The sequence below is a fragment of the Argiope bruennichi genome, chromosome 10 (genome assembly GCF_947563725.1).
Source record: "Argiope bruennichi chromosome 10, qqArgBrue1.1, whole genome shotgun sequence".
Lineage (NCBI taxonomy): Eukaryota > Metazoa > Arthropoda > Arachnida > Araneae > Araneidae > Argiope > Argiope bruennichi.
Window position 1 is genome coordinate 51,381,167 of NC_079160.1, and position 17,615 is coordinate 51,398,781.

The 17,615-nt window shown below is 28.5% G+C and overlaps 1 protein-coding gene across 1 annotated transcript in view; it reads right to left on the reverse strand.

Moving 5' to 3' along the window:
• Positions 1-17,380, reverse strand: part of LOC129987531 (cell surface glycoprotein 1-like) — a 63,339-nt gene extending 45,959 nt beyond the window's left edge. Inside the window, exon 1 of the mRNA XM_056095500.1 lies at positions 17,235-17,380. Coding sequence (XP_055951475.1) covers positions 17,235-17,292 — 58 coding nt within the window. The 5' untranslated portion in view covers positions 17,293-17,380. The remainder of the gene's footprint in view (positions 1-17,234) is intronic.
• Positions 17,381-17,615: the final 235 nt, after the last annotated feature.

Sequence of the window (17,615 nt, forward strand, 5' to 3'; positions counted from 1 at the left end):
TCAATTGTGTATCTTTTAAGCAAAAAAAAAAAAAAAAAAAAAAAAAAAAAAAATGACGGTACAAGGGGGGGAAAAAACCAACACCGTTATTTTGGATGAAGAGTTATATTTATAAGCATTTTTGGATGAAGAGTTATATTTATAAGCATTTTTGGATGAAGAGTTATATTTATAAGCAATGTTTCTTAAAAATATCTTTCATATCTGTAAAATGAAAGCAATTTTATAACGAAATTTCCTTTTTCTAAAATGCTTAAAATATCAACAATATCATTCTGTTTGAAGATAAGAATACAACAGATGTTGTTTTTCCCATTCTTTGCTGCAATGATTAAAATCCAAAGTTACTTTAATATTTTATAATATTTCAGAAGTACTGTTTTTGTGTCATCGTTTCGAAATGTCTATGATTCATTTTTAATGAAGAATATTAATAATGTTTTACTCTTAAAAGTGAAATAAGCCTCATATCTTCTCTATAGGACAATACTGAGATATGATATTGACAAAAGGTGTCAAAATAAATTTTTGAAAAATGAGCACCGAGCCTCAGTTGTGATTTTTATTTCTTCTAAATATTTTGCATTTTAGCAACTGCAGTCATCCCAGACAAAAACTGCATTATGTATTAACAATTTTGATATTCTATTAGTAAAATGTTCTTTCTATAATATTACGATAACTCTGTTTGTAGTTCGTTATCACCTGATAACTTTGAAAAAAGTTGCATATTTGCACTGTCATTTGATGTGTACTCAAATTTACTATCGTCACACTCTGTCAACAAAATTGTTAATATCATCCACTATTCAAATGATAAATTTTACTCTGTCATGGCAACATGATATGGGTTTTGATTCCTTCCAATCCCTTTTTCTGTCCAATCAGATACTTCAATATTTTTAATATCCCCTTTTTTGTCACAAAATTAAATGTTTTACATTATTGGTGGTATGTTGTATGACTTGTCCAAAATAGGGCTGAATGATAAATTGTATTTCTATTATATATTTGTGATGATTCTGCTTTCATCAAGATGACGTTGCAGTTTAAGCTGCGTGCTCGTGCAAGCGGATTAATCACGTGTTGCACGAGCCAACTGTATTTTTTTTTTCGAGATTTATATATGTATTCCATTAAATAGCAAAAACTTAGTGTTTCCTGTAAATAAAAATGTTATTTTTTACACTAATTATTAAATTGAATATTATGGACAATATCCACATTGGTGACCCGTACGTGATTGAACATGCAACTTTCTGATATGGAATCAGAATCTAATTAAATTAACTAAATCAAAATTAAAAGCTAATATTAAATTACGAAAACTAGTTTTTTTGATAAAATCAATCCATTAATCTATCGCAAAATCGATGACTGATGTCATTGTTTTTTCGAAATAAGTGTCCTGATTAGATTGATGACCACATATCAAATAGGAAAATGCGGTGATTAATCAATCATTAAATAACTTCCCGCTACTCTGTTTTTAAAAACATTGATATGTGTTTTTAATTGCTCAAACCATTTGTTGCTTCTTTTCTAATGTATCGACCAGTTACGCTTTGCCTGGAAAAACACATTACATTTCCTAATCGAAATTGCGTTGTAAAGTGAAAAAATACTGACCGGAAGTAAATTAAAGCAAGCGACTTTCTTACAATTATCAGCCAACGCATTCGATTCGAAAAAAAAAAAAAAAAAAAAGACAACATTATTTAACAAGACTATATTTGTTTGTTGGTTCGTGTCACGAAACAGATACAGAACGTTGACCCGAAAGATTCTTTGCTTCTTTTCCGTCTTGCGACATTCCTCTAAATACTTTCGATTTGTTTTCGAAGAGAAATTATTTAAATATGACAAATAATGTGTGTCGAAATCATCCTGGATGGTCAACACTTTCGAAGTCTATTTGTTCCAAATTTCAACCTAGTGGAATAATTGCAAAAATTCTTTTCTTTGCTAATTTTGATTTATTGAACCATGCAATAAATAGCAGGTAATGTAAAAGACTCACGCTTTACTCAAATTAAACATTTATTTAATGATTCTAATTATTAAAAACATGATTTTTGTATGCTTGACAAAATAACCATGAAAAATTCCAAATTCTTTTTCTGCTGATGTCGCCATCTATTGAGTAAATGCGCTAGTTTTGTTAAAGTCTATGCAAAATTATTTTTTATTTGTCACTTTCGGCGATTAGCTGGAATACTGGTTGTGCTTAGTTTCAGTTGAATTTCTTATGCAAGATTTCCTTAATCATCAAATTATGATAGAGATTAAAACCATATAATTAGAACAGCCTTGCAATTGTTATATTTATTGTGTGTATAAACTTTTCTAGTGGAATCGTGTCCCATTACTTCATAAAGCTCTTAAAACATAATTATCTGAACAATATATTTCCTCATTGCAAGCTATCTTTCGCGATACTGCTGCAAAAAATACTGCGAAAAAGAATCTACTTTTAATCTTTAACCACGAAAAAAATACCACGTGATTAAATATTTGATGAACTAATGAAAATGGATTAAATTCCATTATAACAATGGAAATTATTGCTGTAAATAATTCAAAAATTATATTTAAAAAAATAATCAAAATTCGGAAAAAGCTGCACAATAAGTAAATTCGTATGTTTAAAGTGTCATTTTTTTTTTCGTTTTAAAATAATGTTCAATTTCGAACGTTTTCGAAAGTTATCGTCGGGAAACCCCACCATTTCGCTCAATATTTAATTAATTAAAATTTTAAATAAAATGTCTCGAAAATTATTTTGAGATGCATATATTCTCAATTTAAAAATATATTTGAGTCGAATGGTTAAGATGCTGAGTGCCAACACAATTGCATTGGATAGAAATTCTCTCTTATTTTTAGGAGGGATATAGCTCCTGTTAAATTTTTCTTTAATAGCCAGAACATTCTGCGGGGGAGTTTCGGCAGATATTTATAATTTTCTAAAAATTTCTTTTGCAATCATTAGGCAGTCACTTTTTATGACTATAACTGAGATGATTGTGACTTATTTAAGATTCTGAAAATCATCGTGGAGTTGAACTCCAACATCTTTTCAAATAGATCGGGACACACATGTAAATAAATTTTTATTCAAATATATAATACTTTAATTTTATTAAAATATATTGATAGAACCTGATTTTGTATTTATTTTTATGCAAATATATTTCATATGCGAAACAAAATGTATAATCATTTTTTTCTAATTTATTAAAAAATAAATTGTTTCATTATATCGTTTTGCAAGGTTAACGAACTGTTTGATATCTAAAATAAAATTTCTGGAGTGGTCTTCCAGAAACTTTTCTACGTATTAATTAATAAATGTTTTATCCCTTCACCCCCACCCCCCGTTTAAAATTAGGGGTCTTGGGTAAGACCACGAATGCGTAGCATAGCATTAGCGAACAATTACGAAATATAGATCTTTGGCATCATTCTAGCGTATTTACTGAATAAATTGTCCGGATAGGATTTTAAACGCCTTTTTTCGACCGATAGAAACTAAAATTTCACACGGAACTATAATTGTTGTCACAAGATCACGTACTGAATTTCATTGATTTAAGGTATTGATTTTGCATGTATGCTAAAGTAAAAACAGACAGATGATCAAGTCAGTAAAAAAATTTAGTCAACATTTGATTAGAATATATATTTTTGATCCTAAACTGAAGTACCAAATTTTATCTTTCATTTTGAAGTTACGGAGTTCACTTGTAATCTGCAAGCTTGAGATTCTTAGCCAGATTTTCTGTGAATGAATTTCGTTCAAAATTTGGCAGACATCTACCAATGTGGTCTAAAATCATGTAGCTCAATCATCTAACTCAAAGCATTTTTGACTTATTGTGTTCATAGACAGATAGACGGACAGACAGATATAATGCCAAAGGTGTGTTTTTAGAACTCGGAGAATTCTGAAATGTGGAGATTAGCCAAAAGTTGGAGCTCGAATTTTTTAACGATTGCAATACTTTCTCTATGTTTTGTCTACAAGGAAGTTTAAACTTAATTTATTAGAAGTTTAAATTCTGAATAATTTTTCTATTAGCAAAAATTCATTCATTTTGTGAGTAAATTAAGTATCAATTAGCATAAAGCTATTGAGGTATGCATAATTTAATTTCTTTTCCTTTTTGAAATTTTGACTGGTACCTTAGGCATGAAGATATGTCCTTTCTTACGTTGGACAAGCACGGCATGGCCTAAATTCTTCAGCGCAAGCCGGTTGCATTTAGTAAATAAAAATAATAATAATAAAAATTTTATGGCAGTTTTATTATAATTAAAAATAAATGTTGTAAAATAGTATTCGTTAATTGCATTTTGCTAAAATGCAGACAAACATTACTGGCATAAATACTGCAAAAAGAAATCACTTATAAAAAGACAAATTTAGGTAAGCATTATACAAATTTTGCATAAATACCTTAAAAAGAAACCATATAAAGAGACAAATTTAGGCAAAAATAATTATTTTTAATTTCCGCTACGTGACTTTTCTTAGAACCTTTCTCCCACAAGGCCCTAATACCTTAGACAGAATATATGCAAGACTACTTTAAATACCAGCAGGTCTGGCGTCTATCTAACAAATCTAATATTTTGACCGGTTTCGTGTCACTGTAGAATTTAATTATTGGCATTTCCGAATCTGACCATCATTTGCGGATGGACGAAGGCGATCCACTTCTGGTGGATCTCAAGGCCAGACATCGGTGACAACCTTGAAGAAGTGGAACCTTAATTACACATTTAAATTAATACAAGACATTTCGGACTTGACCCCAATATCGGATAGATGAACGCGATTGAACAAAGATCCTTCCAAAGTGAATTGATGGGATTTTTAAGGGTGCAGATCACCATTTCCCTTTTTCATAAATAAAGAAATAAAAACGAAAGTATTTGGTATTCGTTATCTGGTTGAGCTTGTTCTGTCGTTCTTGGATGCAAATCCAATATCCATGATTTTCTTTTTTCTTTCTTTTTTTTTAATTGTACATATTCTATCTCTGAGTGAAAATTCACATCTAATACAGTTTGTTTGATTTCTGCGACATAATTAAGATTGCAATTTTAATTATTTTTTATAGTTGGTACTCAGAGCTTATTGGTATTAATCAGTGTCAATAGAGGAAAGACTAAAGTGTCTGATTGCAACCATCAAATTTTAATTTACAGGTTTTTGATTTTTAAAAAATGTTCTTTCCTGTATTCTTCTGGTGCGCGTTTATGCATGGAATGGATAACTGAATAATATACCAGTTTACAACATAGACAATGATATCAGTCACGTATTAAGAAAGAGAGGTTAAACAAAATACATGGATAAAAATATAATGTTGGCTCAAAATATATTCATGTTTATTTAATAATTGCGGTAATTCATAATACGTATTTTCTAATAAAGTATTATTTTAATATACTATTATAGATACATATAAAATATATTCTATTTGTATATATTAGTGTTACTGAAAACAAGACAATAACTGGGGGGGGGGAATCCCCCAAGAATACTTTTTTCCGGAACCTCTTCGAACACTCCCTATTAAAAGTGTTATCCAACTTCTCCTCCTCGTAAAAATTGTAACAAAGCCGTGAGTGCAAAGAGTACTCATGCTCTTATTTTCAAAATCCGGCTCTTGGGTGCTTTTCGTTTTAGTAGTATAGTGAACAATATAATTTAGAAGCCGTTTTTCAATCGATCGAAATAAATTTTGCACAAAATTAAATAAATAATAAATACCAGATATCATTTATCTAAGTAGTTGCGTCTTTCAATCATAGCGTTTTAATGAAAAAGAGTGTACAGACCGATGACAGTTAAGTGACCCGCAAATGAATCTGTTTCAAAATTTGATATAGACTACACTTTAAATGCTAAAATCGAAGGTCAAATTTTATTTTTCTACCTATTTATGCTTTGTAAATATCGTGTTCACTTGCACTTGGAGAGATAGAAGATAGACAAACATTTTTCAATGGATTTCGTACAAAATTTAACAGAAATCTATAAATTAGGTGTAAAGATATATAAAAAATTTCATTTATCTAACTCAAACCATTTTTTAAAATCATTATTTATCCTCTTCTCAAAAAAAAAAAAAAAACATAATTTTAAAAATGTGTTTTCCGGATTCAGAGTGTTTAAAACCTTATTCGGATTTTTTTTTTCTTTAGGATTTTAATATTTTTCCTTTATATACTTTGGATACTAGAAAGTTAAAAACGAAAGCTATAAATAAATAATTATATAATGAAATTGATTATAACTGTAAGCACAATTCAGCACCAATAGAGTCAAGATATTTTCATCATATGTGATATTGGTCAAATAATTGAATGTGTGTTATTCAACAAAATCTTGTTTAGTCTTTTCTCAGCGTTTATTTTCGGTTCCTATTTTTAAGGGTCAGCATTTCTGCATTCTTATTTTGTATCTAATTATATCATTTCAACTTTACACATTTTTATACTATCGCATATGAAATATACATATAATACATACAGAAACTAATACAATCGTAAAAGAAAATATATCAACCTTAGTATTTTGATAAATCTTCCCATTTAAAAACTCCCTGATTAAAAAAAAAGTCATTCCGGAAATTATCTATACACTCTTATCTATAGCATGTGAATATGATAAATCAAAATATGAAAGTAAACTGAAGAAACGTTGGTATACAATGTTAAAATTAAAATTATAGATTTGTATCTTTCACCTCCATTTGGATACATTTGAACATAAAGTGGAGACTAATGTGTCCATCCATGTGTATGTGAACATAATAGTTCGCAAAATTAACAAATTAGATGACTAAAAATTTAGCATTATTAGTCCTTATCGCAAAATTGTAGCTTTGAATCACATTTAGATTTAAATTCGCTCACGTGAAGAGATGACTTTTCTAAAGTACATACTTGTTAAGTCAGAAAAGTACCTCTTATTACTTCAAGGAATTTCTTCCTTTAATTCTCTACCTTGCACACTTTCCAAAAATATTGAAATATTTTTAGATACTATATTTATTCGTATATAAATGCCCACTCTATCCAATGAAAATATTAAATGCTTTATTTGTTAGTGTGTAAGTTATCGTGGCTACAATAAAATCTGATATATTAAAAAAATGTAATGAAAATCAGACAAAATAATGGCTTGATATTCAATTAGCCATAGTTAATAAATATTTGTACTTAAAAATCCTAAAACAGACGGTGTTTTTACTCACATGCAAGTTTTTGAAGTTGACGTTGGAAAATATTACGATTACTAAGTCACTTATTACTTAATAGTGTCAAATTCTCAAAAGAAAACTTATTTGTGGACGATTATAGAGGGTTTTTATCGATTCTCTTTGTAATTGTCCAAAAATGTGTAAAAGAAAGTAAGAGAAAAAGTAGAAAAGTTAGGCAGAAAAAAGCCATCATTTTTGACCATTGGTCGTGAATGGTATTTTTATGTGAGAACATAAGAGAAAGTTGAACCGATAGTTCTTTCAGATATTTTTTATCCAATCCTTTCTTTATGCATTTAGTATATATTTTTTCCTTTTATATTAAAACAAATTACAAATCGAAAACATTTTTTCAAATGACTTTTATTCGCTCTAGTTCTTTTTGATTGAGAATATTAAAAAGGATAAACAAATAGCTCGAAGCGGAGTTTTCCACTGAATTTTAGTTCGCAGCTTAAGAATGATTTCATCTTTTCAAGGTTGCGTAGGCTTTCCAAAGTTCTTTGTTTTCCTTTTCCCCACTTTCCATGAAAACAATTGTGTTTTCAAATAGTGCGGAACAGGTCTGGTTAGAGATTATGTAAAGATTTAGTTCTCGGGTTTTAAAATCGTCACCACTTAATAATTTTCCAGCAGGGTATGATGTGTATGATGTGATTTTTATGAGGGTAACAATGCGTCGATATTAATGGCATCAATTTTTAGGATGATTTTAGTGACATAATATACTGAAATCAAGACCATTATTAGTATGTTTAATGGTCTCAAAAGTTACAGAACGCGGTCATTGAATCCTAAATTGGAGCTTCTTTAATACGCCTTTTTGATTTTGTTTTGTTCTTTTTATTAATGTAGATTTTCTATTTCTAACAATTTCGATGCATTCTAAATTAATTTTTGTTCCAATAATCACATTTTCTAATTTATCTGAAGTTTATCTGGTATTTTTTTAAAATCTACAAACTAAACGACAGCATCATTTTTAAAAGGCGTATTCTTTGTTTTCAAGCATTTTTGGTTTATAAGAAGAATTTCTTGTAAAACTAACAGCTTTCGACATAAATATAAAAAGTTACTGGTTGTTTTTAAAAATATTTAATTAACTAAATTTTGTCTCAATATATTAGTAAATTTTAAATACATATCTTAGAAATTTAATAATGAAAATCACATAAATGCAGAAGATGTTGGAAATGTCTACAGTCCTGCGATGTATATACCAGGCTTGTGTGCAACTAATTTCAAGCAAAATGAGAATCATAGGATATTTGAAGTTATGCTATTTCTGCTAATAATTCGGTTTCAGCAGCCTGTCTCTTTAAGAATCTATAGAATAATTTGATCACGATGTGGGTCTATCGTATTTGAAATCAAAACATAATCAGATTTGTTTGTTTTTTTAATTCGGATAGAGTAATTCCCAATCATAAAGAGTAAGAAAATCTATCTAATTTCTAGGAACTTTTTCAAAGATTCTTAAAGCGATAGAATAGACATTTGAATGATCAAAAGGACTAGTATAGTTGCAGCATTCTATGAAATCCACAGTGTTATAAACAAATTGTTTACAGAAGCAGTGGCTATATTGCAAAGCTATAAACATTTCAAAATGGTACCAACGTTGTATCGGTAGTAATTATTTGATTACCACTATTAAATTTTCTTGTTTAAGTTAATCACATTCAGGACTATTTGTATGGGTATAATAATAAATTAGCTCAATTTTTTATGACAGATATATTAATTCGAATTATCTCTGACTCTTGGCACTATGGCAAGCGGTCATGTATGGCTTTCATTTTGAGTATCATCTCATAAGCCGTTTCCGATACAGCATACTATTAAAGATTCTTCTAATAACCTAATAAAAGAGCATTCTTAAGTTAACTTTTTAAATTTCAATCTTTTCAAATGTTTTATCTAGTTATTTTTATAACGGAACGAACAGGACTATTTATTTGTCTCGAAGCATTTTCTGTACAATATTTTACAACGCTCTTCAATCAGAATGTTATTCAAATTCGTCAATATAATTCTACTGTACAACATGATTTCCCTCAAACTATTTCTCTCTAGTTTTCTGGTGAGTCTCTCTCATTACACATATTTCAGTTACGCAACAACCTAATAATCACATTGTGATCGCATGCATCCAAATTGATCTAAATCATACTCTTTAAGTAAAATACTTTTGTAGTTAGATTCGAAATTCGGATGCGGAACAATTGCACTTTTAATTGAACGTTTATTGCCGAGACAGACCCATATCCGCTGGAGTAGTTTTATGGGGTATGTGCATATCTGCATATCCGACAGAATCTTACTTTTAAATCTAGCATTTTAATAAATTTGGAAAATATTTTATTATTAAATATGTTTCCTTTTGGAAAAAGTAATAAAAAATCGACTCGGAAAAAGTTTGCATTTTGATCACGTGACTTCTAGCTTCAAAGTATTAGTATTTTTTAGTCACTATGCAATTGAATTTATTTAATTTATTACAAACTATAATAAATTTACAAATATTTTTAACATATTTTTGACATGTTAACAATTTGGCAATTTCATTGAATGATTAAGTTTTTAGCAAATATATTTATTCACATCTGCCAGTAAAAATAAATAATAGTTTTATTTGTTTACGCTTTGTCATGATTATAATCCACAAAGAAGTTTTAAAAATAATATGGAAATTGTAAAGAAATAGCTAAGGAATCAAATAAATATATAACCTTTTGAATTTTCAGATGGCTTAAAAATATCTCACGAATTAAACCAGAGGGAGTGATCTCTTTAAACCATTCTAGCATACTCTCTTATAAAGATCTTATCCTCACTCTTTTTCTTTCGCACAATATTGTGGACCAAGGGTGAGGCTGCGAATGAAATAATAGTTACAAAATATAGATCTCTGGGGTAAATATAACGTTTTTGTTCAATTTATCGTCTAAACTTGAGCGATTTTTTGGAGATGAATTCTTGGCATGCGATTAATACTATCAAAAAATTGATTTATGTTTTAGACACAATATTTCCAATCAATTGAAAACAAAATTTGATACAGAATTACAAATGTAGTCACAAAATCACATATCAAATTCCATATATGTTTAAATGATTATGACTTGAGCATCTTTGAGCATTTACATGCTTGTAAAAGTACAGACCGGCAAAAAGTGAACACTTTGACGGATTTGACTCTAAATTTGAAAGGCGTATGCACTTCAAATGTTAAATCTATGTACTAAGTAATCCATCTAACTCTCATAACACTCATCGTACTAACTTTTCTGGACAGTTGGACAGACAGACTTCCTCTCAATGGATTTTGCTCAAAATTTGAAAGAAGTCTACAAATTTTGGGTAAAAACCTTACCTAAATTTTCATTTATATAGCTGAAATCGTTTTTGAGCTATCATGTTCATAGACAGATAGACAGAAATAACGACATAGACAGATAGACAAAAATCAAAAGTGCTCTCCGAACTCAGAAACGGCTAAAGCGTTAAAATTTCGAGTTCGAATTTCTTTTTTGAGTGCAATACTTCCTCTATACATCGATAAAAAAAAAGTAAAAATTTAAAAAATGTGAATTTAATTTTGGATATACATTGATGATTTCTTAATGATGCCATTCGAGAGTATTTGGTTATATAAAATTCAGTTAAAATCATAATAAAGCATATCTAAATTTTTATCTTAAAAAATTTAATATTTTGCTTCTTTTCTCAAACCGGAATCAATCAAGATTCAAATTTTGTTTTTAATCCTTCATTGTTTTACAGGTTTGCACTGCTGAGTTTCATCTATTTTTCCAACAAGTTCCAGCTTTAAGTGTTTAATTAGAAAAAAACAATATTAAAATCTTTCGTAGAATGATTCGAAATATATAGGATCGTTTCTTTTTAATGAATAAGTGGTATTTTAATTAAATAGAAATCATTCGATTTAGTGATTCTTAGCGAAAATTTTAACCGAATATTCTAAACTGGAAAAAAAATTAACTTTAGATTATGAATCTGTTAAAGAAATGCATTTAAACATCATAAAGGAAACTTGCCTTACAAATTTAATCGCATGTGGAAATTTCTAAAAATATCTATAAAATTTTTATAAGCATTTTGTTATCGTAGATGCATCATTGGAATAGGAGATTTTAATAGTATGAGGAAATATCTTCAACAATAATGCTATTTTAAATTCTGCAATAAATCGAAATTCCTCATTCTAAAAATGCAAAGTATTTCATGCTCCAAATAGAAAAGTAAAATATTAATAAAAGCTTTTGCATATGTAAAGTCTAATAAATGTTGAACTTCATTTAAATATAGAAAATCTATCATGTGCCAAAAATAATTAATTTCTAAGTGTAAAACGCTGGTGGGATTCAAAAATAGAATATACAGTTCACATTATAAGCAAAAAATCGATATTGCCATTTAATTAACATACTATATATTGAATCTTTATAGGACAGAATTAATTTTTGGTTGACAGTTTTATTTTTAATAATCTTATTTTTACTGGCCCTGTTTTCTAAATTTTGGCAACATTTTATAACTCATTGTGCTTTATTTAGAAAAAATAAATTCTTCATTTTGATAATGTTTTAACATTTATATTATAATAACACACCGAAATTCATACAATCGGTACAAGTCTGTTCTATTTTTCTTGAATTCAGCTGACCTCATTTAAAAAACCGATTTGAGTTTAATTTCAAGCTACATTGAAGTTTTAAAAAGTTTTTAATTTGATAAATAAAGAGTTAATTGAGTGTAAACTAAGCTAAATTGAAAAATTTCAAATTCAAAACATTTGCTACTAACAGAGTAATGTTTCCACTTTCACTTCGAACTAATCGGTTTTTCAAACAAACTTTCAACGTACGGGCTACGTAAAAACTCTACAAAAGTTTATATTATACTTTTTCGAAATTAAATTCCTCTTTTTTGATAAATCCTTTAAATGTATCGTTTGAACTTAAACACAATATGAAATTAAAAATTTTTAAATATTTTCCCCATTTGATTTTTTAAAATCTTATTTAGAAAATTTGTCACGTTTGTGTTTGTCTTATTTCCAAACTCAAACCTTTATTTTGATTTATTTTATTCTTTTTGATGATTAATTTTCTTTACTATCATTCAACTTAAATTACTTCAATTCCCTGTTATGCCATTTTCATGAGAAATTTACAATACTTAAAAAGAAAAAATAATGGATTTTTACTTACATTTCTATTCGCAACAAAAATAATACTTTCATTCATAATCAAGTTTAACTAGACAAAATTCCTTAAGCGTAATAGCTTAAACTTCTATCCGGCTCTGCCATCAGCAGAATCTTTTTTGGGGGTTAAGACGGTTGGTTTAAGAATAAATATTCGATCAACCCTCTGGCTACATAATTCTTTAAAATCACTATTTAGATGCGATGTTTGCAAATAAGTTCAAATATTTTTCAAACCAAGCGAATTGATACTATATGTTACACGATAATAATATAATATAATAAAGTTCTGTCATTGTAAAAATAAACACTCTAAATTGTGAAAAACGCGGGATGCTACAGAAAATGGACTGATTGCCAACCCGCGGAAATCGCGGGATACGCAGCTGGAGCAAGCAGTAAGGTACGCGGGATAGCAGTAATTCATACTAGTATTATTTTTATAGATATAAGACTAATAAATATTATTACTGAAAAAGAGATAATCGATAATTTTACGATATTCATTTTAATCCCATGTGATCTAGTTTGCTTATATTGTACAAACCGACATCTCGCAGTTACAGTTACGCTCTGTAGAACATTTATCGCCTGTTTGTAACAAATGGCCTTCGATTCCGTTTCACGTTTGACAAATTTCCCAGCTTAATGATGTGTTTTAAGTTCACTTCCTTATTGTAATCGATGCCTTATTGTGAGTGAAAAGTATCATTGGGTACATTCAATCTTTTTGGCGAAATGAGCGCAACGGATTTTTTCTTTTTCTTGCACTTCTAAACTAGCTCTGAGAAACTCAAGTTGGAACAATGAGCATCGCATTGTGCTTTGTTTAAAAAACTATCATTTGACCTTTTGTTTTTTTTTCATTGCTTATTATCATTGATGAAATCATTAATGCTGCAATTGTTGATATTTCGGAGGTGAATAGGTGGGCACTATTTGTTTGGAGTAATAGGGTCAATTTGTCTTTATTCACAATTTTTTCAGAGTCTCTCAAGAAATGAACCGGTTGGGAAAAACTTTCGCTATTGAAGTTAAATAACGTAAGACCTCAATATCTTAATGCTCTCATGGTTTATTATTTTACATTATTTTTGTACCCATTTGTACCATCACAAAGAGATGGAGACTGTTATACAAAGTGCGGGTTTTCATTCAGGAATTCGAAATCATATTTTGTTTTTTTGTTATTATAATTTCAGTGATGGAAAGAGGATCTAACTAATGTGTTCATTTTTGTATAGGGTAACGAATAAGTTTCAACATATTTAATGAATTAAAAATGTTCCGAAATATTTTTTAAATATATTGAAACTGTTTCGACAATTATTTGTTTCTATCAATTCAGAGGACATCTTTATAAAATTACGTAAAAGATTATTAGGTAAAAGATTTACCATATTTATAAGACAAATATCTAAAAAATAAATTTAAAACCTCGTGGTCAAACTGTTTGCGAAAAATACATCGATGCACAAATGTATTGATATTTATACCACAGGTTTCGAGCAGATCCTGCTTAAGTTTTATGTATTGTATTTACAAGACTCTCAACGATACTAATTTGCGATAATAGAATAGACATTCCTACTTATACATACAGTCAATGGTAGTAAATATTCATACAAAATAGTAATTTTTTTACATTTGAGTCAAATGTAGAATTTTTTTGCAAGATCATTTTACCATTATTTAATAAATTTTTTCACGATTTATTTATCAGAAGCTTTTAAGTAAGAATATTTTAACATCCCCCCCCCTCAAAAAGAGGAATAGAACCTGAAACAAGAAAAGTAGAATATTTTGTTAATCGATTTCTTTGGTGTACAAAAACAAATTATACGCTCAAAATCTCACAAATGAATTTAAAAGAAGAAATATTTCTGGAGAATTCTTTCTATCCACTTAACGTTTTATTTCCTGATTCAGGAAGAAACGAAACTGTTTTGAAGTAATGGATTATTCTGAATTCTTATGATAAGAAATGGCCAAGAAATAAATTTATTGGATGAAACTGTGGCTAAAAAAATGAGGGTTTAATTGCATTCAATAAAAATAAAATTTCTTTAAACAGCTAGTCTGTATTAGTTTTGGAAATGTTGGAACTTTGTTATGATAAATATAATTTAGAAAAGTGAAGTAAGATGTATATGAATCCCCATTGATATTTAAAACTAGCAAAAGTGTTTTTTCCCAAAACTTTCTCGCATATTTTCCAATTATGATCATATCTCCCTTTCCACACCTCATAAAATTGCAACACCTTGGGTAAGCTGACGGCATGGGCGAATAACAGTTACGAGATATGGTTGTTGGTATTGAATCTAACATTTCTACTGTATTTATTATTCGAATATATATTTTGAGCGCCTTATTTTTTGAGCAAATGAAACCAAAATTTGACACTGAGCTACAATTGTAATCACAAAATCACATACAGAATGACAATGACTTAAATCATTTCGTTCATATGCATTTAAATGTATGCGACAGTATAGACTTTTAGATGCTAAAACTGTGTATCAAATTTAAATCAATCTAGCTCTTTATTTTTTAGTTTTTTTAGTTTAGTTATATTAACGTCCCTTTGTAAAGCAACACTAAGGTATTTTGGGACGGACCTCGTAATTTTGAACCGCGGTCAGATGACGAGGAAGACACCTGAGCTGGCACCCGTCTCTCCGATCTATCCCTTTATGTTAATACCGTTAGACCAGTCGGAAAAATAATTCAAAGAAATTATGACTGATTGCATGTTGATCAGTAAGGGGTTAATAACTAATTAAAGTGATAATGACATGTTAACGGTTGATTTTTTGCGAAAGAGCGCGAATATCGACATTGAAAGAATAAAATCTTAACAAGATTTGCCGAATCTACATATATGAATGTTTAGTCTCTCTTTAAATTAAAATTATCAGTGACTAAGAAATTAAAAATGTTAGATATAAATTCAGAATAAAAATTTTAATTTTTTCTGCTTCGCCGAAAATTGTTGCTGATATAAGATAAAAATAATGTTAACAAATAATAAAAACCAAGTCTTATTATCGCTTAAGAAATGAGTTCCTAAAGAGATCACATGAAATCTAACTTATTCACATATTGTATTTCATCGAGAATATTCTGTGAATAGATCTCATCTTCCATTGCACACGGAAGCAAACACTCGTTTTTGAGAAAAATAGATATTTGACATCGCAATTTCTTTTACTGTTTCTATATGAAAATGTTAATACAAATATGATCAACTTTCGTATTATAAAATATATTGTGGATAAAAAATTTTAATCGAATTTTTCAATTTTAAAATAAATTATTTAGAAATATTATTGCAATACAGTTTTTCAAAATATTGTATTTCCTCATACACTTTTGCTTCATATTTTTTTTGATTATTTTAGACGAATGTTTGTTTGAATATAAACTGGCTATCCCAATCTAGATTCTTTTAAGTTGTTATTATTTTCGATTTTAATATTACTTTGAATTTTTGAAAGAAATTTCAACTTGGAGATTTTAATGGGAAATAATTCTCTGAGTGATATTCCAATAGATATATTCTTTTCGCCAATAGAGCTATCCTTTTGTTTTAAATAGAGGTATATTTTGTTAAAAATATTATTTTCCAATTCCAATAGAGATATTCGTTTTATTAAGTCAATGGAATTCGGAAATGTTTCAGATTCATAACCACAGCGTAATATTTTTAAATAGAAAAAGGAAGATTAAATATTAACTAAAAAATGAGATAATTGTTATTTCGATATTAACCAAAAAATGAATGTATCAGACAGAGAAAGAAACGTATTAAAAATTTTTCAAAAAATTAATTTTGGACTTCAAGAAAAAAAAATGAATGTAGTATTATATTTCTGCAGTCTGGCAGAAAATGATCTAATGTCTAAACTAATCAATTTTATTATTTTGTCTTCCGATAGTGAGAGCAATAGAAAAAGAAAGGATCAATTCCCAAGCCATTATATTTTGAGAGTTGTTCGTAGAACGATATAAAGTTTGTAATGAAAAACGCACGTGAAAATGAAATCGGAACAGAATTATTAATAATCTTTTTTATACTTCTTGAATAACTAAAAAATTTTAAATTCTTTTTCAATAAGAATTTTATCATTTTTTTAAACTCTTATATCAAAACCATCTTCCTTCTACAGTTAATTTTATGAAATTCAGCCTTTACCTTCTTCTTCTTTTTTTTTCTTTTCTTTTTGTAAATGAAATCTACTAACATCTAAAATCATTAATGTAACATTAGGTTGTATGTTTTTAAGTGCATCTTTATTTTTTAATTTGTTATAGGCAATGTTAATTATTTTCTGTTTTTTAACTTTACTTTTGTGTCATATGTCATTTAAAGTAGTTAAAAAAATTATCAAACGTTTTGTTTTGAAATAAAACAAATCATTTTTTTTTAAATTTTGGAAGATAAAAAATTCTTAATTACGCCTTTAAAAAATTTGTGAATTTCTTTACAAAGTACAGATTTAAAAATATTTTTTAAATTAAATCTGTTAAAGTAACAGCTAAATTATTTAAAGAACTTTTTTCACTTTCATTGAAAGATTATTTTCTGTAAAAATATATTATACATTTTTATTAGTCTTGCTTATCAATATATCAAAATTAAAAGAATCTGGAAAGGCCATTAAATCTTTTTTCGAATTTTAGACTTTAATAAAAAAAATTATAAGCAAAATGTAACTCACCATCACTAAAGACTGCACACAGAACAGTAAAAACCAACAACAAACGAAGATTCTCCATTCCTCCAAAACCCGATCGGTTGATGATCGGGAAGCAGCTACAGTAGAGCACAACTCACGTTCGCCTTCGCCGGTCGAAAATCGTCTGATGCTAAACCCAACTCTCAACCGCGGAATAAAAGAGTAACAAAAAAGAAGTTGTATTCGACCATTTTGTTTTTGTTTTTCTTCCCTCTCCGAAAATGTAGGTCTCCGAGCTCTTACCGAAAAGCAAGGTGACAAGAACCGGAATTTTTATTTTTTTTATTGGAATTTTATTTCTGGTTTTTACTTTTCCGCATCTATTTCCTTCGAATCAACTGGAGTGAAAGTGGTAGTACCGCG